At 55.1% G+C, this 22085-nt stretch overlaps 1 protein-coding gene across 1 annotated transcript; it reads right to left on the minus strand.

Moving 5' to 3' along the window:
• Positions 1-361: 361 nt before the first annotated feature.
• RBPJL (recombination signal binding protein for immunoglobulin kappa J region like) lies at positions 362-21162 on the minus strand. The gene is made up of 12 exons (XM_050907592.1): positions 21135-21162; positions 13397-13472; positions 6544-6669; positions 4799-4869; positions 4420-4535; positions 3369-3543; positions 2820-2957; positions 2146-2255; positions 1915-2055; positions 1405-1560; positions 1063-1166; positions 362-635 (listed from the first exon to the last, which is right to left on the minus strand). The coding sequence occupies exons 1-12, from the start codon at positions 21160-21162 to the stop codon at positions 362-364; spliced, it is 1515 nt and encodes a 504-aa protein (XP_050763549.1).
• Between the last annotated feature and the right edge of the window lie 923 nt (positions 21163-22085).

Raw genomic sequence — 22085 nt, forward strand, 5'->3', positions numbered from 1 at the left:
TGCATCATCCCTGTCCCTCCTGACCTTTGAATATATGGACTGAGGACATCAAGGGAGCTGTGCTGCTCTGTGCCAGCACGGGAGGTAAATCGTGAAGGTTAGTAAAGAAGCAATTGAATCAGTAAAGAGTCCTTCAAGCCTGATTTATTGATGCTCTCACGTGAGATCTCAGCAGGGCGAGATGCTGCCATGAAGAAGAGACAAGTCAGCAAATCACAGTAACATGGTGGGCATTCGATGCGCAGGGAGGACCCTCTGGCAAGGCCACCCCGAGCCCTGGATGGGGCACCCTGGCAGGGCTCAGGGCTGCTCCCCTTCCCGGAGCCCGGTGGTGAGGCCAAGCCTCTGCCCGCTCAGCTTGCTAGCTCTGCATGAAGAGGTGGAAGTTGGTCCTGGTGAACTCCTGATGGATGCTGTCAAGTAATTTGTCCGAGTCCTGGGGGACATCCAAGAGGACCTGCTGCCCTGGGATGAAGCTCTGCTCTGGGGTGTAGGTGAACGTGAACGAGCTGGAGTAGATGAGGCCATCATCCCTGATCAGCAGGAGTGGAACCGTGATGGGGTATCGCAGCCACCTCCAGTCACTGCCGAAGGCAGAGACGTCAGGGACGACGCACATGAGGGACTTGGGGCTCCTGGGAACAGGGCGGGAGAGGAAAACGTGCATTAACCGAGGAGGGTCCCACACAGGAGTGGCCGACACTGGGTTCCGGCACATCTCCTCCAGCCTGGAGCTCAGCGTGAAGCCTCCAGCCGGTTTCCCCTCTCCTCCCTGGTGTTTTGTTCCTTTCTGCCAGGGTTGCTTAGTCGTTTGCAGCCCCCTGAGGTCCCTGTTGTCCCCCACTGACTGCTATCCCCAGATTGCAGCCAGGGCAGAGAGCAGGCACCAGCCAGACTCGTCCCTGCCTCTCCTTGCAATGCTCATGCTTGGTCCTGCAGAACGGGCAGTGCAAGTGCCCCCATCCCCAAGGTCGTCAGCCACATTCCTCCCAGAGCTGCCCGGCACAGCCCAAACCCAGCTGCCGTTCCCTGCCTGCTCCCCGGCCCCCTCGGCCACGTTACCTGTACATCGTCTCTGCTTCCACATCTCCGAACCAGACCTTGAGGTGTGCGTGGAAATACTCCCCCTGCACCTCGAGCATGGCCACATCCCCGCCGCCCGTGAGCTGTGACAGGCAGAGTGCATGGCAGCGTGTAACGTGGTGGAATGAGCCAGACTCCTTCTCCTGCACGATGCTCTGCCTGCGCATCTCATTCTCGCCGCAGCAGTCCAGACCCAGGCATTCCCACAGCATCCCAAAACCGGGAGACACTGAGCGTGGGTGCAAGGGCTCAGGAGCAGGAGCCATGACGGAGGCAGGTGATGGAGAGGCAGGGCTGGCCCGCGGCTGGTGCTGTGCCTACCTGCAGGGCAGTGATGAGTGGCACGGGGCTGACGGGCTCGCGGACACAGGCCAGGCTCTCGCTGAAGGTGTATTCCACCGTCTCAGTGCCGATGATGGTCCAGCAGGAACCGTCGTTCAGCAGCTCCCGGTTGGCTTCCTTCGGGCAGGGAGATGCCTGCGGAGAGTGTCACAGCTCTAAACACACTGTAGCAGGGACGGCAGGGGACCGGGGCCAGGATGCCTGGCTTCTGCCCCCAGTGTCTTGGTTCCAGCAAGCGACTGCTTCGCTCACTGGTAAACAGGGATCATGATGCCTTTGCAAAGACCTCGGTGACGATGTCCCCACCGAAGCAGGCAAGCCGGAGGCAGGTGGCTTTGCAGCGATTCTGACCTTAATTTGGATGCAAACCCCCTTTGATGGAAGACCCCTCCTGGTGACGTGTTCCCCAGCCAGCAGCAACACAGAGGAGCTTGGAGAGAGGACGGGGAGCACCCCGGGGGTCCTCACCCCCTCCTTGCGCTGCCGTACCTGGAACTGGATTACTTTCTCCGTGGAGAGACATAGGTACATGCGGTCGCTGCCCTGGAACTGGAAGGCACATTTGTGGAGCTGGGAGATGGGCTCATCCACATCCAGCATAGCGTATTGCTTCATCACCTTCCGGATGATCTGTGGGCAGCAGCAGCATCCCAGGGATGGTACCCATCGCTCAGAGCGGCCAGGCCCATGTGCCTGACACCCGCACGGATGGAGGCTTACCAGGGGAGGCAGGGTGATGCCGGTGGCCGTGCAGACCAGCTGGACCACAGAGCCGTAGCGGATATACCCTTCCCGCAGGGGGAACTCGCTCCGGGTGCAGCGCTCATCGGCTTGCCGGGAAGGAGAGAGGCAGAGTCACCGCCCCGAGCAGCTGGGGAGCAGGTTAACCTGGGCCGCCTTGCTATGCACAGGTCCAGCCGTGCTCCTGGTGCTTTCTTACTGCTTTCTCTGCTCTGCAGGTGCTCGCAGCTTGGAGAAACCACTGCTCCCTGGGAGCCCAGCACGGGAGAGCAGGACTGGGATGTGGTACCTCGCAGGAACACCGCTGGAGGCAGCGTGGGCAGGGATGCTGCTGGGCTCTGGCCTCTTCCAGGCAAGTTACTTGCTTGGATTCGTGAGCCTCCAGACCGGTACAGCTCTTGCTGCCCCGTTCGCGGCCTATGTGCTCTCAGGGCATGATGCCAACCCTCAAGGCCAGTGGGAAACAGCCATCGGCTCCAGAGATACACCAGGAACACCAGGCAGAGGTGAGATCTGAGCCAGGTTCCCACATCCCCAGGCTAATTCCCACCCCTTTCACCCCCAAGAACTGGCTTTGCAGGAGGGGAGAGCCAGGGCTGGAGGCAGCCAGCCCTGGGCATGGCCGGCATCAGCGGCCCCGCGAGGCTCCTTACCCAGGTGGAGGGTGAAGGCTGCCCACTGCCTGGCGCTGGCGATGAAGGCTCCCCCCTCAACAGAGAGGTAGCGGGTGCTGACAGTCTGGGAGCGCAGGCGGTTGAAGAGGGAGACTTTGGAGCCCGAGGAGATGCAGACTGTTGGGAGAGGTGGTTGTGTTAGCGCTTGCCAGGTCCACGTGTGGCTTGAACTATGGCTTTTGTCAAGCCAAGGGAGGACAAGTCCTGGTTACTGGTGTAACCAGCCCAGCAGGAACCAGCACCCCCCAGCTGCCTTTCTCTGTATGAGGGCCAGCCCAGCTGGGCTTTTCAAAGCTGAAGCCCACAGAGTGGGGAGCATGTTGGCATCAGGGCATTACACATTGTGGTGGGTGAACCCTTCAGAAAAGAGACATCAATATGCCCAGATACATTCCCCCTCTTTTGGGGATGCCCATGGGCTTCGAGTCTAGCCTGGACCACACCAGAGCCAAGCTGTGAGCACTCAGTGAGCATCTCACCCTGGGCTCGCACCCGCTTTCCTCCCCGCAGAGCCATCCCCGTACGCACGGTCCGTGTTCTTCAGCGACTGCTTCTTCTGCGAGGGCTTCGAGATGACCTTGATCAGCTTGCTGTGGAAGGTGCCGATCTCCTGCCCGTTGCTGAAGAAGAGCTTCAGGACCAGGCGGAAATGCTTGCGCTTGTCCGCGTCCGAGATGTACAGCGCCTTGGCACAGCCGAAGCCCTGCCAAGGGAGAGAGGGGCTGCCGGCAGCTCCAGCCCAGCCCCACCAGCCTTCCTCACCCTCCTCACCCTCCTCACCGCCCCGCAAGGACATAATAGCGCCCTTTGAAAGAGCCCCGGGTTCATTTAAAGGGGGAAACGACCGGAGATGTTATTACAGGTGGAATGAAGAGCTCGGGATCGGCAGAGGCTTTATTTACACTGGGGGCAGAGAATTCCTCATGGAAATGAATGTTCACGTGTGATTTATCCCACATAACATGAGAAATCGCCCTGGGTTTATGGTTTCCCCACCGTCCTGGCCGATATGCCGTGCCTTAGCAGCAACGCAAGCACTGCAGACAAAGGCTCTTTTTGTAAGGTTTCTGGCCAGACTCAGATCCTGTGCTCTTCGGGGACCCCAGATAATGCTTTTTCTTCTTTTTTTTCCCCTATCAAAAGATGCCAGAGCTCTTCTGAAGCTCTTGAACTTTGGGATCGATTGGGGTTTTTTTTTAGCTGTTTATCTGCAAACGAAAGACCGGGCTTTCATTTTGCGATAAGCAGCAGTGCTGCTCATTGGGAGAAGGTACCGGGGCTGAGGGAGCTGTGCAAATTTTGGCAGCTTGCCTGCCACAGGGCTGTCGACCTGCAAAGATGGTGCCGAAGAAAGACAGGGCTCTTTGCAAGACAGAGGAGCCTGCCCGGCTGCTCGGGCTGCCGCACGTGCCACAACAAGGCGGCAGAGCAGGAGCAGGGAGCGATGGCTAGGAAGGAAGGACCGTGACATCCCGAGGAAGGGGATGATGCGACATCCCAGGGCGTGGGGTGACGCCGGGGACAGCCCAGCCCCTGCATGAGCGGGGTCCCCACAGCCCCAGGGAGCAGCGGGCTTTACCTTTGCGTCCTGCTGCTCCTCGAAGCTGAGCTTCTGGGTCTCCATCAGGCTGCTGCCCATGCTGTCCAGCCCCATGTACCCGCACACCTGAAAACCCGCCTCTCCCAGGTCCCTGGCTGGAAGAGACGGGGAGAAGGACCCTCCAGCCCCCGCACAGGCACAGGCGTGGGCTCGGCTCCTCCTGGCGCGGTGGGTTGGCCCAGGCTCCAGCCCTCCCCAGGTCTGGACCACAGAGGGCTCAGCCTCAAGGGGGAAAGAGGAGTTTGGGGGGGCAAAGATAAAATAAACTGGGTCACTCTCCCCTTTGCAGAGGTGGAGGGCAGCTCTGTGGCACGGGAAGGGCGGGAGGAGAGGTCCAGGGCTGCTGCCCAGCGCTTACCTTTTATCTGCTCCTGTTTTAACTTCCATCCCGGCCCGCTCAGGTAAACGCAAGGTGGGGGGCAGAAAAACCTGCACAGACAAGAGGACATTTTCTTACTGCACTTCAGCCTCCAGAAAAGGTGCTCGGGCATGAAGGGATGGCTGCGCTGAAAGCAGAGACCTTTGCCGGGGTTCACCAGCGCCGGGAGCAACCCTGCGCCCTGGGAGGTACGTGGTGCTGCAGCGAGGGGCTGGGGACCCCCCGGCTGGGGGGCGCGGGCAGGGCTGGCCGGAGGAATCGGGCTCTGCTGAAGCAGCTGGCTCAGCCTCTCTGCCCTGCACCGGCTGCCTCCAGCCGCAGTGTCCGGCGCCAGCCCGGGTGGCTGCCACATCTGTCGGTGCTGCTGGTGGCCACGAGCCCGCTGGCCCTGGGATGGCCCCAGAAGGGGAGGACAGGGCGCCTCGGCCCCCCCCCTGCCCCGAGCCGAGGGGGGATCAGGCCCCCTCCCTCTGCCCGCCTGCCATGTGGGAGTTTCGGCAGGTCAGGAACAGAGTTTGCATTCACAGCCAGATTCAGAGCCCAATGCAAATAAATCTATAGCCAGGGTTTTAGAAACCTATTTTCCTGTGTTTTATTTGGGTTTCCACTGTCTTTGCGCTTGTGTGAATGCTGCAAATTCATCCTCTATTGATACTGGGTAAAGCGCTAGCAGAGGAAACACGAGTGCAGGGGGCTGGATATTTCAGAGCCCTAAAGTCCTGGGTATGGGTTTATTTAAACAAGTCATCCACAGCACGGGCCCCCGACTCCCACGATGAAGAAAAATGGCACCAGCAACTTTAAACTTTAACCTGGGAGCTCTGTGCTGGTTTTCTCTCCCTCTCCAGACCTGGCATCTGATTTTCACGCTCATCCCTTGCATGGGGTCTGGAGCAGGGGAAAGAGGCTGTCCCAAAGGCTCAGCGATACGAGGGCTTCCCTCCTGGCTGGGAGACCCAGTCCCGAAATAAAACCTTTACCTGTGGACCAGCAGCCCCTGGCAGGAGACTGGATGTGATGAGGACTTTGTAGGCACAGCCAGCCCAGCTTCGAGCTGTCTCCTGGGGTCGCTGGGGTCTGGGTGGGTAGAGCTCGTCGCCTCATAGCTACTCCACACTCGGTAATAACGGAGGATTATTTATATCACAAGGATTAATGGAGGATTAATTATATTACAGTGCCACAGTCTGACGTCACTGACCAGGAGCAGCAATTTTGGAGACTCAAGCCAGAACCTCAAGGCTGCAGTGCAGGAAGGATTTTCAAAAATAGCAGCTTTTGGAGACCGTGGGCATTGATGGAAACGCCCCAGTCCCTGCTGTGGCTGTCCAGATTTTAAGACAAGATTTCCAGAGCACTTAAAACACTAACCTTTCCTCTTCTTCATCTTTGTAATTTCATTCTTGGGGGGTGAGATTTGAATAGTATCTTTCCTTCTTTTACTTCATCTTTCTGCTCTCCAGTACTTCATGGGAGCAACCTAACCACTAGGAATGTCTAACTGGGATGGATGCAGGTGGGGGTTAATATCCTCCTTGGGTTATTCAGTTCATGAAGACTAAATGATGGGTTTGGATGCAAAGAGGTCATGAGTGGATGGAGAGGGGATATGTTAAATCATTTGCTTCACCAGCTTAGATCAGAGAAATCTAGCAAGACTGAAATTGAGCTTTAGGTAGGTGGGTTTGGAAGTGGCTATTGGAGAAGCTGGAGTGACCTCCTACCTTTTTTCATTGCCGTATGACTTCTGTGCAACTTTGGCATGCAGTATCAGTACCGTCTGGTCTGCCGGCAGCTGCAGGTACCTCCGCACGCTGTCTCGAAGCAGGTTGGTTTGGTATGGGTTGGATCTACAAGACAGCGGTGCCCCAGCACTGTAACACCAGAATCGGGCTCCTCGCCTTGCCCGACCAGCCCTACGCCGAGCCGAGAGCCTGGAGCTCTCTCTGTGTCCAGACTGATGGGGCAAGGAAGGTGGAGAGGCTTTCCCATCGGAAAGCACTGGAGCTCAGGTGCTCTAAGACCGGGGCTGACATTGAAAAACATAAAGTTTGGATAACTGAGTAACTGCTTCATCAGTTTTCCATCAAACACACACAGGGCGCTATGTTAATAGCTCTGAAACACGCATTTCTAAGCCTTCCAGTCCGACATAATGGTGGCAGTGCTCTAATTGATTATTAATTTGTTTTTCCACCTGATGTGCTTGTTGCTGTATGGCTTTTTGATGAGTTGGGAAACGATGCTGCTGAGCCATAAGTGCAGCTGGGGAGCTGTCACGCAAGGAGCTGCTCCTTGGCTTCTGCAAGGGCTGTTGGGTGAAAATAGCTGCATTTTTCTCCAAGACCTAAGAAGTGGGTGATTTTGCTGATTCTTTCTGCTCTATTAACTAGAAGGAGTTCCCATGCACCTGGCATTTAACTCCGCTAACTTAGTAGGTTGGGCATTAACTGGCCCAACCAGATGAGGTGGGTGCAAGCCCGAGGTGCCCTGCTCTGCTACCTGGGACACGTGTGCAAGAACTGGGGGATGAGAGGGGGGAGAGTTATGGGGTATCTACTGGGGAGACCTTCTGTGGTGCTGACTTGCTTTCAGAGGAAGTGAGACTGCCTATCCGAAGAACACCAGCTCCTGCCCTACTGAAAGCCCCTAAACCCTCCGAGTACCTTCGGCTGGATAAGAGGAAACCAGAGGAGAGGGAAGGGGTGCTGCCTGGGCAGGAGCCCCTCCTTGGCACATCTGCCCATGTTTGGGACGTGGCAGCTGGGCGCGCTCAAGAAATTGCTCCTACCAAGGGGACCCAGCCTGGCTGGTTATGAAAAGGTCTTGACTTAAGCCTGAGCTCACTTCTTCCATGGGCTGAGCTCCCTTGCCTTGCTGCAAAGGGGCGTTCATGCCTGCTGGTATTTGGACAACAGCTCTGTGTTTCTGTTCTGCATGCCCAGGGGATGTTTTTGGACCCACCTGGATGAGCATCAGACCCAAACCAGATCCAGCATCCTCAGGAGAGAGAAAACTATAGAAACCGGCTTCAGGCTCCGGCTCTTGACCCTCCCAAGGCTGCTGGGGTCACTCGTGACCTCTCCACACAGCAATGGCCTCACATCGGAGGCAGAGAGAAACAACAGTGGCCAGAGAAGGCTGTGAAGCCCCATGCACAGCTGCAAACCCATTGCTGAGCCACTGGGAGAAAGCGGCTGGGGACTGCGGGCAGTGCCGGGGGATCGCCTGGAGGAGAAGCGGTGAGGATGGGGAGCATCAGCCATGGCCACCCAGGGAAAATCTTGCAGGAGGTACACAGTGGAGCATCCCTATTAAAAACAGTCTCTCTTCCTCTTAAATGGGCTAGAAATGGAGAATAATTGAGGGCATAAACGATCAGATGTATGAAGAGAGGTAAATCTGGTCCTGCCAAGCACCCCAAGGCAGGCTATGGTGAGCCTTTGCTGGGCTCAGAGGCCAGAGCAAGCTCCCAGGGGGAGAAGCAGCAACCACTGCCATCCCAAGCAGCCTTTTAGAAGAGTTCATCAGCCAGTTTTGCTCTTCCCAGTGCAACACGTGTATTTTAAAGAGGCTGTGCCCTTTACAGCTTCTAGGACCCATGTTACAATTAGCCTTAAACTTATATCCCTTCACTTCCAGCTTTCCCACATTGTGGATGGAGGCGATGCTCTCCTGTTTGTACGTGGAAGACAAACACATCTCCCATACAAGCAAATACTTACCCAGCATCTCCTCTGGGTAGTCCCACGGTGACCTGACGCTTTGCACTCCACAGATTTTCCCATCACTGCTGTGTTCGCTTATTAGATGGGCAATATAATCTCCTGCCCTCCTTGTTCTCAATTCTTTATCCTAGACGCGTTAGCTGGCTCACCAGCAAGCATAAATCAACAGAGCTCTGCCAAAATCAGATTTACAGCCGGTGCCAGTGTCACCCACAGCATTAGCTGCCGCTCTGTGTCTGGGAAATGAATGTTTTATGGCCACGGCAAGCCCATTCCTGACTGCAGAGCACACGCTGCAACCAAGCTCCTCTCCCCGCGACAGCCCCAGTGCTGCTGCCAGCACACGGCTCTGGGCTCAGCCACGGCTCACCCCGGCCGGCACTCATGGCAAGGCAGCAGGAGCTCCTTTGCCAGATAGGCAGACCCTCAGATCGCCCTTAACAGCTCGCGTGCCGAGGTTGGATCTGTTCCCTCTGACCCTCCATCACGGGGCTGGGAGACTCCTGCTCCAGCATGCTGAAGTTGAGCTTTATCAACCAGTATCCCACCAGTGCCCGCGCCAGGGTGGGTTACTAAGTCTTGCTGAAAAGCTTCACTCCAGCCTTTCTATCTACTGAATGGTTTATATCTCTGCAAGGCCAAAGGGATCCCCTAAGAAAGTTATTTAATCTTTTTCCATAATGGCAATCTGCAGCTGTCTCGCTCCTCTGCTGCCACGCAATAGTGTGATTTCAGCTTTGATCCGCCTTTGCTTTTTTCCCTTCATCTAAAAGCACCATTTGGGAATCTCTCTGCAAAAGTCTTTTTATTTTTTTTACAGAACTACTGATTGTGATCAGGATAAATGTGGAAACGGATCAAGGAAAAGGCTGTCCATTGGCCTGGCCCTGGATATTCTTTTACACTAATGCAACATGAGTGAAAAATTAGTACTAAACCTTGCTGGCTCTGTTCAGTAGCATTTTGCCCTCAGTTTGTCAGAGACAACGGGCACAGAGCAGCGGAGAGCCAAGCTAGGTGTGTGAATTTTTTCCTGGTGAGTCTCATCATTCAGTATTCAGTGCAAAATGAGGAGCGTAGCTTTGGGTCCTTGCTCGTGTCTCAGCTGCGGGGACACATGCTCCATCCCTGTTAGTGTCACCCACCAGCACCGACACCCTCACCAGCGCCCATCCGTATAGCTGGGGTCTGCCTGGGAAGTACCGAACCCCACGGAGCTGCTGGGCTGGGAGCTGCTGGAGGAAGCCTTTCCCATTAACCCGTCAGCAGAGTAAAGAACAGCCTGGCACCGAGGCCAGGCAGCGGCAGGGAGCGTTCAGGAGCAAATTGCCAAAACCTGTGGATTAAGACGTGTGCTGACAGCGTGGCCAGCAGCAATGCCTGCTCCGCAGAGCCTCCCGCGGCACCGGCTCGGGGCAGGGCCAGGCTTGTGCAGGTATCGCTGCTCCCTGCCATCCGTATGTAATACCAGAGGCACGTGGGTTACTGCCCGGAGTTTATTAAAGAGCCTTCTGGAATAATTATCCACATGGTATTTACCGCTTAAAGTGGGAACATGCATGCCAAAGGCAGGTAAACAGACCATAGTTCTTCAGATTTGATGTCTAGCTGGAGGAATGACTACCTAGAAATGGGTTTTTCTTTTCTTTGTCCATTCTCTGCAGCCATTGCCTTCCAAATTTTGGGGCTAAATTGTTTCAGTGACGCACTTCTGAACAGTGCTCGCCATTCTGCCCACGGAGGCGACCACCCAGCATCCATCATCTGGTTTAAATTTACCTTCAGAGCGTCAAAGGGCTATTGCTAAAGCAGCTCAATATACCCACTTGGCTCCTTCTGGCACCTACAGCCTCCTCAGGGTTACAGGGAATTATTCACTCCTTCTGACATTTATTATATTAAATTATTAAAATGCTTTGATTGTAGTGCAGTGTTAGTTCAGTGTCACGTTAGCAGCACCGCACGGGCCAGGCTCTTAGAGCTCACGCTAAAAGCCTCCTTTTCAGAGCCTGAGGTCTCAGCTGGGACTCTGCTGCTCTCGCACACAGTTAGGCATTATGTGGAAGCAGGGGGGGAGCAAGGGGGAGCAAGGGAGAACCACCACCTTTCTCCTGCGCCGATTTTTGTAAGCCTTTCCCCCTCCCTGCTCAGCCTGGCATCGCTTACGACCAAGGCTTTTCCCTCGCTTTAGGTCAGGATATGCCTCAGGAGAGGGTGCGAGCGCGCTTTGAGCTGCATCTCTGGGGTGGCTCTGCCCTGGCGTTGGAGGTGGGAGAGACCCAGAGCACCCGTGGGTATTTGCAAGCCCTGGCCATGTTGCTGTGCTCTCTTCCATGGGAAACGAAGCAGAAAAGGAGGAGGCGTGCCCTGTGTGCTTGTCACAGGAGACACACAGCTGGACCATCTTGTGAAGGGCTGTTTTATGTGGGCACGCAAGGAACCCAGGCAGGCACTGAGAGACTTTGGTAGGGTCGAACCCTGCAGTCACATCGCTGATTTTAGGAGAGCTGATGTTTAACACCACAGCTGAAAATTAGCCCTCGCCTTCCCAGCAGCGAGTGCGGGGGGCATCACTCAGCGCTTTGTCCTGCCTCCGAGGACACATTTTCTCCTTCCTCGGTCCCGGTGGGTCGGGCAGGGCTGTGCATCCCCGGCTACCTCCTGTCACAGAGCACTGCAGCTCGGTGCATCCTGCCTTCCCGCTCGGGCTGCCGCCCTGGGTGCCCGCCCTGCCGCAGGCATGGCTCCTGCCTATGCCACAAACAGAGGAGAACCCAACCAAGGGGCCTTTGCAGCTCAGCCTTCCCCTGCCACTGGGTCGCATGTCCCCACTGAGACAGCCACGCTCGTGGCGTGGGACGTATCCTGGTCCCCACATCACCTTCTGCTCTGCGAGGGCAGATCAGGCCGGGAAGTCCCACAACAGCCCACGTGTGCACCCCTGGGCAACTGCAGGAGCAGAAAAAGCACTTTACGGGCACCGGGAGAAGCAAACCGCCTCCTGCACTGCTGCTTTCTGGTTCACCAACATTCACCAGCTCAGTCTGCAGAGGAAGGGATCTGATTTTTTCAGTCCCCTGGGAATGAAAGTACCCGACTCAGGAGACCAAAATACGATCCCAGCAGCTATTGTTTAGAAACTGGGTCTTCAAATCAACTCTTTATACAAGAACTTTGACTCATGGTAATAGCGTCCTCAAGTGCAGGTAACACTGAATTCAAGTGCAGAGATCTAATTTGCTGCTTTTCCCCCACAAAGGAGCTGCCGTTTGCCTTGCTCAGGAGATGGCTGCCCTGCAGTTTACTGGGGACTTGCTGCCACAGAGGGCAATTGTTCTTTCCTCAGCTTGGGGAAACCAAATGTCCTAATAAAAAATATCCATTTTAGAGGTCTGGGTTATGTTTTGTGCAGAGCAGGGGAGAAAATGCCTGCAGTGCTCTTGAGTATGGAGTCAATGCAATGTTTATGCAAAAGGAAAAGCCATTAGAAATCACAGAAATGAGAAGCCTGCAGTTTCTGGCTTCCCTCATTTTTCAATACCTCCTTTAATCCAGACCAACCCAACCCACAAGCCCTTGTATATGCACGGGTATTTATAAATGCTGTATTTTCCTCACTGCACACACAAGTGAAATTCAGCCCTTTCTGGGCTTGGGGGATTTATCGACCACACCAACAGCAAACACCAGCTGAGAACAGGAAGCACGAAACCCCTGCGGTGGTGAGCTCTGCGGGGGACTGGGGGCCAGCCGGGGTGGTCACCCCGGGCATATTCCCGGCTGCCCTGCGCCTGCCCCAGCAGCACCAACACCCTCAAAATGCCCAAGTTTTTTTAACACAATATTGGTTTGTCTGCTAGAAAATTCAGATAATGTGGGTGATTTACTGTAGTCTCCTTTCTCTGTTCCTCATGTAGCCGTTGATGTTAGCGCAAAGAGGAAGGAAAGTGCTGTTAAAGCACTAAAACACAGTCCTATAAAGCACTAAAGGTGGCTCCTACCACCACTAGATTGATCTAAGTGCTGAGAAGAGGTGGAGGGCTGGAAGGTCTATTCCAGGGTGTCTAAGAAGCCTCTGCTGATGATCTCCATCACCACAGTCGGGCACATCAGTTGACCTTCTTGCTGGAAGCTCAACCTGAGGCTCTACAGCCCTCAGAGCTCTTGTCTGCAGCTCCCTGGTTCAAACCCACCTCCTCACACTGCACCCGTGACCTGCAGAGCTTCCTAAACTCCCAGGGCACTGTAGCTCAAACAGATATTAAGCTTGGACTCTCCTTCTTCCAGGACCCGCCAAGTTTACGGGGCTCCCAGGTGCACTCCCACAGCAGGGGAAGATGAAAGGAAAAAAAAAAGGAAAGAAAAAAAAGGGGGGGGGGGGAGAAAGCCTCTCCCTGGCCGATAATTTCCTTCCAGGCACGGGCTGTGAGTAACCCCGGGTTGTGCACAGCTCGACGCCGATGCCGCCGCACACCTCTGGCGATCGCCGTTTCCACCTGCGCGCAGCCCACGCCTGCCCGTGGGCACCTGCACGGACACGACCCGCGGGGCGGGGGGGAAGTGGGAGCCCGCGGGCACCCCCACGCCGGGGCAGGCGGCTGGAACACACGCCCCCCCCCTCAGCGCTGCCCCAGGGCCGGGGCGCGGCGGCCGTGCCCGCCCCGCCGCCCGCCGCCCCCCCCCCCCGCTCCCCCCGCCCCCCCCCCCCGCCCCGTTAAATGCCGCGCGGGGCCCCGCCGCCTCCCAGCGCTGCCGCCGCCGCCGCGCCCCGCTCCGCGCCCCGAACCGCGCAGCGCCCCGCGCAGCTCCGCGTCCCGCGCAGCTCCGCGCCGCTCCGCGCCCGCCGTACCTGATCCAGTAGCGCGGCGGGGAGCGGCTCCGCGGCCGGCACGGGTGAGTGAGGGGCTCCGCAGGAGCCGGCGCCCCTGCGGGAAGGGAAAGGAGAGGAGGGGGGGTGAGGGTGAGCCCCGCGGCCCCGCGGAGGCCGAGCCGCGGTGCTGTGCGCAGCGCCGAGCACTGCCGCGGGGGTTGGCAGCCTCCGGGGGGGCTTTTCCTTGGAGTGGGGCTGGCAGGGAGGGGAGCAGCGATCCTGGGCATGAAGAGCAGAAAGCAAAGCCGGAGGGGGGGGGGGGAAGAGCAGAGCCTTTGACATGGGTTTTATTCCCAAAGCTGTGGGCTGGGCCCTCCCGAAGCCCCCCGTCTGTATGCTCTTGTCCCCCTGCAGCGGTGCCAGCGGTTGCCCTCCCGAGCGCGCTGGGCTGGGGGGTATGTTTCGGTGGGGCAGTAAGAGGGCATGGTACCCCGCTCTGGCTCTCGGTGCCTGTGCGGAGGATGTAAACTCTTCTTCACTGTTGGGATGACGCAGTTCGCAGTCTGCCTGCTCTGCTCACCTTTTGCCTAGCTTTCGGGCAGGTTCCTGCTTATACAATCGAGGATCTTTTTTAGCAAAGAATAATAAGGTCTGGTACGCCTGGGCAAGGCGTGCTGAGCAATAGGAGATCGAGATCCTGCAAAAAGATAAGCTTAAAAGTGTGCCCTAAGTTTGTTATGCACTGTTTCTGCACGACTGGGTCTGTGCATACTGATAAATATGTTTGCACAAGCAATCGCCCACCTTTGGCTTATAATTCCAACCATTTCACAGGGAAAAATTAGCTTTGGGCATTTTTGTTCCAAGCAATTATGTGGGAAAACTTGTTTGGAAAATCAGATTATTCTGCACTCGTTGTATTTGTGCTAACACGTAGCCATCTGAGATAAGTGGAGCTGAGCAGATACACGATGTGGTGGTACGTGCTCCGCTGGGGTTTTCCCCCTCATTCTGCGAGGACAGCCTTTGCTGCGGTGCAGAGAGCTGCCGAATCCATCGGGGAGGCAGGGCTGCACAGCAGGAACCGGTGTCGGTGAGGAGGCTGGCAGGGAAACGGGACTGTCCCGCTTCAAAGGAAGCCACCATGTGTGTGCAGTGGGACTGGGGGGGGAAGAGGGCTCCAAGAGAGGAGCCTGTTCGGAGCCCCGACTCCGACGAGGCATACAACTTCACCTCTTCTGCTTAAACCCATCAGGACTTCTGCTTCAGTCAAGCCCAGATTATTTGTAACAGTTACTATGAAGTCCTCCCTGTGGGACCCTCTGTAGCGTCTCGATAGTAAAGATTATTTTTTATTCTTTTTCTAAGAACAGGAGCAATTAATCACAGTCAGTGAGCGTGCAGGTTCTCAGTAACAAGTAGAAACTGCATTTCACAAGCAGATTCTTGTGATCTCTGCAGGGATTCATTAGATTGACATTTGATATCAGCAAAAAGTGTGTGTGGGGAAATCTGCTCTCGGATCTCAGCCCTGATATTTGCCACCAGGATATGGATAAATTTGGCCTCATCCGAAATACAAATTCCCGTCTGGAAAGCATGCAAGAGATATTGGTGTTTGTAGTAGAACAACACTTTCCGTCAAAGCAGGCAGAGTATTGCTGCATCCAAGTGGAAAAAGCTGTTGTTGGATTTTTGTGGAAGTTGTAGTTTTCTTTTTTTCTTGAAGCATTAAAGAAATTTTACGTGATTAGTACAAGATGGGCTCGGGAGCTGCCCTTATTGGCGACGGTAGCAAACAGAAAAGACATAGCCAACAAGGCAGCCCGTTGTAGGCAATCTGTGGTCACAGAAGATGTTTGTGCTCTGATTGCTCATAACATAGCATTTCCCTTGAGGTTGGCATTAGGGGTTAAAGGTTTTCAAGAGAAGCCTTTGTTTAAACATCTTTAAAGTTTGCAATAGGGGCCCCTTTGTTCGCTTTCAGAGCAGTGTGCCTGCCTTGTTAAAAACTCAGCGCTCATAAAATGCCATTTACAAACGCTTGATGAATAGGGCTGAAACATGGAGGGGGAGATAAGTAGTGTTTGTATCTACACGCACATGTGAATTACAGACAAGCCCTACCGTGAGTGAATAAATGGGACCTAGAAAAAACACCGCAAAAAAAAAAAAAGATTGAGTGGTGCTTATAAAGAGCTTAGAAAAGTCAGCTACTCCCCCAGAACCAGTCAGTCCTTCTTGTGCCAGATGTCACACACGCCTCCTCCAGCCGTGCCAGGAGGCTGAGCGGCTCCTGCCACTTGTCATTACCTCTCAGTAATCGTGTTTTCTCCACTTTGGGCCCAAACAGTAGCAAATTGATCACTTGGGCTCCGTTGGCTGGAAGGGAGCTCACGCAGCTGCCATAAGGGCTCCGTTGAGCGGCCGGGCGCAGAGACCCGGACTTTGCGCTCTCTGTTACCTGCTGCGGGCTAGCAGGAGTCGCCCCGCTGCAGGTACGTGCAGCGCAGATGTACCTTTAGGTATCGAGTAACGTTTTTAGCACTTAGAAGGCTTTGGTTCCCTCTCCCATCCTGGCTAAATATAAAGGGTTTAAAAACAGCTCTGTTAAAGCAGGGGAGGGTGTAGGCGTGTGCTCAGGAGACTCCAGAGACTGGTGCACAGCTATGGCAGTGTTTCCACGTGGGATGCCACTGGGCTGCCGTGCCTGATCCTGTGTCTGAAGCTTTTCTGGTTCTCAGGCAGCTTGTCCTTCCTGGTGTTTTTTACTGGAGGCCAGATCCGTCTTCTTTAGCAACTTTCTGCCTTTTGCCTGTGTCTCTTTGTCCGCAAACTTCTGATCTCTCGCCTTGCAAGTCCTTGGTTGCACACATGAACCATCACTAACCTGGTCCCTCTGGTGCCCATCAGGGAAATCTGTAGGGATCAGCTGTGGTCCCTTGCAGAGAGGTGGCAGTAACTTGATTTCTCTCCAGACTTCAGCCTTCCTGTCTCTAGGCTGTGTCATGCTGCTTCGCTGGTTGATTGCCAAGGTGTAAGTTCAGGAGTCTGAGTTGTAGTCTGCGGACCCGTAGGAGTCCATGGTCTACAGCCGGAATCAGTAGGAGCAGATCTGTTGACAGCAGAGGTAACCCACTATACAAGAGTCTTTGCCTTGGCTGGAAAATTAGCGGAGTCGACAAGCTGAAAAAGATGTAAAACCCCTGCCTTTGGGTATCCACAGCTCCTATGCTTGCAGCTGGACTTGGATGGCTTCCCCAAAGTGTCACGTTAGACACCCCCTCGTTCTTTTTCTCTTTTCACAGCGTCCTGCTTTGGCTTCAACAGTACCAGCCAGGACGAGAGTGACACAAAACATTTCAGTCTGCACTCAAATGCCAGGCAGCAATCTCACTAGCACTCCTCCATTTCACTCTCCCTGTCATCTGCTGAACCTCTCGTGTCAAGTTGTTGAGGCAGATGATGGGCTGAGAGCGGCTGCCCCGTGCCCAGGTTCCCTAAAGCATGTCTGGGCATTCCCTCGTCTGTCTGAAGTGCCCTTGTTTCACCCCAGCTGGGTCTGTGCCCTCATCCCGGGATGCAGGTGGGAGAGCCAGGCCAGGTCCCGGCTCTGCCACAGACTTCCCACAGCCTTGAGGAAGTGGCTTTGACTCTCCTGGTGTCTGGTTCCTCATGCCATGATGTAGGACTCTCCTTGAAGAGCCTCGCGAGGCCTGAAAGCCTCAGTGAAGCAACCTCGGACTGTTCCCTGATCTCTCCTGGAAGCAAAGACCTTGTAGGCACCTTTGGCGAGGACTCGGTAAATGCAACAGAAATAGGTGATTTCAACTAGTTGCTCACGAGTTGACCCGAAAGGGCTAATCCCACATAGGGCTGAGGTTGAGGTCGAGTGGTCCTCAGCCATGGCCTCAAATGCTGCTTTGAGTCCCTGGGGAGGTCTCGCAGGAGGTTTCCATGCAGCATCGGAGCGTGCTGACGAGGCCAGGGTGACGCACAGACACTGAGGCACAAGGGTCCCCAAGGCACCTGTTCTTCAGCGTGGGCAGAAGTGAGGCCACAGGCCACTGCAACGCTGGTGGAAGTTCTTCTCTGGTGCATCTCCTGTGGGGTGACGGCATCCCAGTCCTGGGACAGCAGTTCTCCTGCCGTCCTGCTGTCAGAGGGACGTGGCAGCCGTGAAGTTAGGTGGAACAGTTTCCCGTGCTACCTTTGGGGTTCTCCCTGTGAAAAGTATCTAGACAAAGAATTCACCAGCTTGCTTTTCTGTCTTGAGGAGGGCTGAAAAGTCTCCGCATGCTTTTCTGCAGCCACCAAACGCTCCTCGCTTTCTGCTATTTCAATTAAACACATAGCAGGATGGGTAGGATAAAGGGGAGAGGCACAAGAATATTCTCCTGGCGTGTTTCCTTATGCCAACACATTGAGTCACGTCTCCAGAGTGAGAAATATGATATAAAGATTTAGAGAAGGAGGTCAGGCAATGTATCTATGATTGCGGGGCTGAAATAGCAGGCGTTCTCTGTGGTTGTCTGTGCCATGTAAGCTTGCTGGAGGTCAGCTGGGGATATTGGTCCCAGCAGATTCAGGAGACAGACATCCTGCTAGTAACTAACAATCTCATTGCTTAGAGATACCGGCTCTGCTGCATCAGGAGCTCAGCTGACAAACTCTGCACCAGCCCAGGAGCTGCTCTGGGCTATTTCTCTTTCCTTTGTGGTTGAACATGCATATTTCTGGAGAAAAAAAATGCTCTCTAACACCTTCCTCCCAGAACAAGAACTTGGGCAATGGATTGCTGCCTCAGCTTCTGGATGGCCCAGACCTCCTTCCCTCCGAAGTTTGAAGTCTCTTGGCCCAGTTCAGCTGTCCTCCAGGGGCCCATTTGCAGAAGAGCATTTGCTTTTTAAAGAGAGTCAGTAAGGTGGGTCTTTCCCTTGTTGATCACTCTTCATCAAAATCTAAAAGTATTCCGAGATCGCTCCAGTTTTGCTTACAATACCAGTTAGGAGCAGGGCTGAATTTGCCTGTCATGCAGCTCAGGGGACAAGTGCAGCCTAAGGTCTTCAGTGGGACAGAGAGGAACAGAGAAATGCCACCAGCAATCCTGAAATAGGAGCCATCTCTTGACATGATTAGTTGAACAAGGGGAATTGGCTGACCATGTTTTCCTCTTGGCTAGGTCTTTAACACGCGCTTCGAAAGGCCATGTTTAATTTGCGAGTGAATACGGCGTTTATTCTTGCCAGCTGTTGCCGCAGCAGCCCAGGTACAGCGTGTTTCAGCGCAGAGGCTGGCTGGGCAAGAGGCTTTCTTCCTAGCTGAGTTGCAGAGCACTGGGAGGTCTTTTAGAGATAGATTGGTGGCAGAGAAAGACCCCATGTGCTGTCGTGGAGAACATCTAAAAGGGGATGCTCTGTCCCTTGCTACATCCAGCATTTCCCTCCCAAGGGGACTTCAAATGTCATCTCATAGTATAAGCCTGTTGGGAGTTCTAAGTCCATGAGCTGTGAGACAAAGATGTCTGTCACTCAGTCTGCAAATGGACCTGGACAAGAAACCCATCTTCCTCCTACCCTCCCTGTGAATGTGCTAATCCTAGTGAGTGCAGGAGCGGGCCGCAAAAAATAGGGAATTGGCTTTTTGGGGGAGGAAGGGGAGAGAAAGAGAAGTCCCTTCTGCATCCAGCAAGGTTTTCCTGTTACAGCACTCCTGCCGATTTGCTCCTGTTGGGTTTGGAGCCATGATGTGCTGTTCAAGAAATACAGCCTTGTGTTTCAAACAACATGTCCTTCCAGGTGGCACTTGGCCCAGTAAAGCTGCCATAGTGTTGTAACTGGAGAGTACTGTGATGTCCTGGAAAGAGTCTTCTCTTGCTCTCCCACACGTGTGTTTGGGAAGAACCAAGGACACATCAGTCCTTAAAAAGGGGGAAAAAACCATTTTGGGCTGGAAACTCATGCCATTTCTCTTGTCTTGACATGCTTGTGCTCCCTGACTCTTCCTTGCTCTGAAAACTGCATTGATGTCCTCTCTCATGGGATTTGCAACTTGTCACCCAGCTGTTGTGGAGGATGAGCGTTGAGATGCTGGAGCTGTGATTGAGTGCAAGGTCAATGCTGCCTGTAAAATGGTCCTGAGGGTGGATTCAATGCTCAGGGGCAGCAGAGGCACCACTGAGAGCCGTGCACCTGCAGGCAGGGAGCACCCTGAGATTGTGGATTGTGTTGGGAGAAACCAGCCTTTGGGCAACCCTTCAGCAGAGGGTGGATCCAGCTCCAGGGCCGTCCCGGGCCTCATCCATTTACACGGCTTGAGAGTCTTGCAAATACATGGACAACGTGCCAGCGGTCCATCAGGGTTTCCACAGCAAAATCTGACATCAAGAGGTGCCTCCAGGCTGATGTAAGTTGTCTGCATCTCTCCAGGTAGCTCTGGTTACTTCATTGTCCCCCATGCCTGGGGCAAGACGTGCTTCAGTCATCCTCTCTTGGTCCCGTGTGGACTTTTTGGGCAGCCTTTCTCTCGGGCATGGACCTGAAGGATGACATGCTGTCCTGCTGAGGACATGAAAATTTGTCTCCCCATCCTCCAGCCCGAGGCCAGCTCTTGCTGTCTTTCTGCTGTTGTCCTGGCAGGACTCTGGTGTCCTAAGCACAAGGAGTCTGTGTCCAGGCTCCTGAGCCTATTTTAGGGTTTTTTTTGACACTTTCATCAAAAAACACTGATAACAAATTATGGCCTGCCAAAACTGCCTGGTTGGGCAAAGAAAAGCCCTGCAGAACAAAACAGGGTACCTGGAGAGGCAGGTGAGGCGGGTGAGTCTCGGGAACATCACGTCTAGGGCTGCTCTACCATCGGCCAAGCTTTCCAGCACAGAAATACGTGCTATTAGCTGGTAGCACATGTGGCATCAGTGCCGTGCACCCCTGCCATGCATGCCCAGGCACGCTGTGCGTGCCGCCTCCTGCGCACAGGCATGCTGCATGGGACAGCCCTCCGGCTTTGCTCGTGTTGGGTAACAGCATGCTCGGTCAGAGGCTTCCTGGCTGTTCCCCACTCCTTGCAACGCATGGCGATCCCTTGTCCTGGCTTCTCGCGGGGTCTGGAGCCAGGGCAGAGCTGCTGCTGCTGCTCCCACACCATGCCAAGGTCTGCCAAGCCTGGGCAGGTGGGTGGAGTTGTGTGTTTTTTGCCGTAAACAGAAATCTTAGCTAAAGGCCACTGTGCCCAGATGTATGAAATCTTGCATGTGGCTGTACCTCAGACCTAGCTCATGACTCCATAGCCATGGTCCACAACCTGCTTTCCTCCTCGTGACACTATGGTCGGGGCTTTTCCTGGGCTGTGAATGCACTGCCACCTCCTGAGCCTTTGACCCCTTCTTTCTCCATCTGTTTCATCCCTTCTACAATTCAATATATGAAGCCCCCACCCCTGTAACAACGAGGAGGGTAGGGAGCTGGCTGCATCCCTCACCCTGCTCCCTGCCGTGCCCTGTCCTTTGGGCTTGCCCAAGGGAGGATGCACCCAGGTCTGACCTGCACGGATGAACCAGAAGGGGAATATTCGGAGCATTTCTGTTAACCTGTAGCCAGGAGAGAGCTGCCAAGGAGGCCGCGCTGAAACCCGAAGCGGCTGTTTTTCCCGAGACTCAGCACTTGGCAGGGAGAGCAGACGGACAAGTGGCGGAGCGGGGAGGGATGCAAGTGCCCTGGGGGGCAGCAGCCAGTGGAGGAGCCCAGGGAAGGTGCCCCAGGAAGGCATGCCAGCTTACCTGTTTGCCTCTGGGGATTCATCTCCATGTCCTCCTTGTCCGAGATCACGAGGAGAGTCAAGAGGCTGGGGTCATTGCTGACCCTTCTGTCCTTACATGTGGCTCTTCCCTTGGTCACCCTCTTTGTGCCGTGTACTGAGCATCTCCTTCAGCAGGGACAAGCAATGGCTGGTTTTCCCCTTGCGTTGCTCAGAAAGGTCAGGAGATGGTCCAAGTGTCCCTCTCGGCTCACCCGCTGCGGGGTTCGGCTGAGCCAGCCCAGCCGACAGTGCTCGCCCTGCCTGGACCTTTTTTCCTTTATAGCTCAGCGTTATCTCAAGGTCTCCAGCGTTGCAGCTAGCACCGTGTTTGCCTTGCCTCGCAGCACCTGCCTGCCAGCCGGTCGCTTCTCACCCATCTCCCTCCTGCTCCTGCGTGGCAGCGGGGCTCGGGGGGGTATGGGGCCCTCAGGGTGGGAGGAACCCCTCCATGGGGCTGTAAGTCAGCCCCAGTGCTGCCAGCCCCGAGGGGGTGAGGACAGTGGGTAGCAGGGAAGTTGCCCAGCGTGGGATGGTGGGAGAGATACTTGGGGGCATCTGTCCCGTCACCTTTACTTTCCCGTCCCCATCAGCCTTGCTGCTGGGGCAGGGCTGGGCATTATATTGAATCAGGGACCGGGGCACTGTCCCAGCCTGGGTCTCTGCTGCCAGAACCGGTGTTGGATGTATGGCTGAGCCGCCGTGCCCTGCCCTGTCCAGGCAGCATCAGTCCCTCCAGCCCTGGGGAGCGCCAAGACTTCATCCAAAGCTGAGATGCTGTTAAAAATAGATCAGTTGTGAACTGGTTTTCTCCTCCTTGGTTCCTGGCCCGAGAGCTCATTCCTCTCTCTGGGCTGGCTTTGAAGCTGCAAGACGCAGGCTGCGTGCCAGCCTGCCATTGCAGGGAGGCTTAGAGAGCAGAGAGCTGCAGAAA

The sequence above is a fragment of the Gymnogyps californianus genome, chromosome 17 (genome assembly GCF_018139145.2).
Source record: "Gymnogyps californianus isolate 813 chromosome 17, ASM1813914v2, whole genome shotgun sequence".
NCBI classification, from domain to species: Eukaryota; Metazoa; Chordata; class Aves; order Accipitriformes; family Cathartidae; genus Gymnogyps; species Gymnogyps californianus.

Bases quoted from the DNA above. Each gene is read 5' to 3' on its own strand.
- RBPJL (XM_050907592.1), bottom strand. From the start codon at position 21,162: ATGGAGATGAATCCCCAGAGGCAAACAG. The intron at 1,561-1,914 runs GTACGGCAGCGC...CACTCTCCGCAG, and splicing joins AGAAAGTAATCCAGTTCCAG to GCATCTCCCTGCCCGAAGGA. The intron at 636-1,062 runs GTAACGTGGCCG...CCCTGTTCCCAG, and splicing joins GAAGCAGAGACGATGTACAG to GAGCCCCAAGTCCCTCATGT.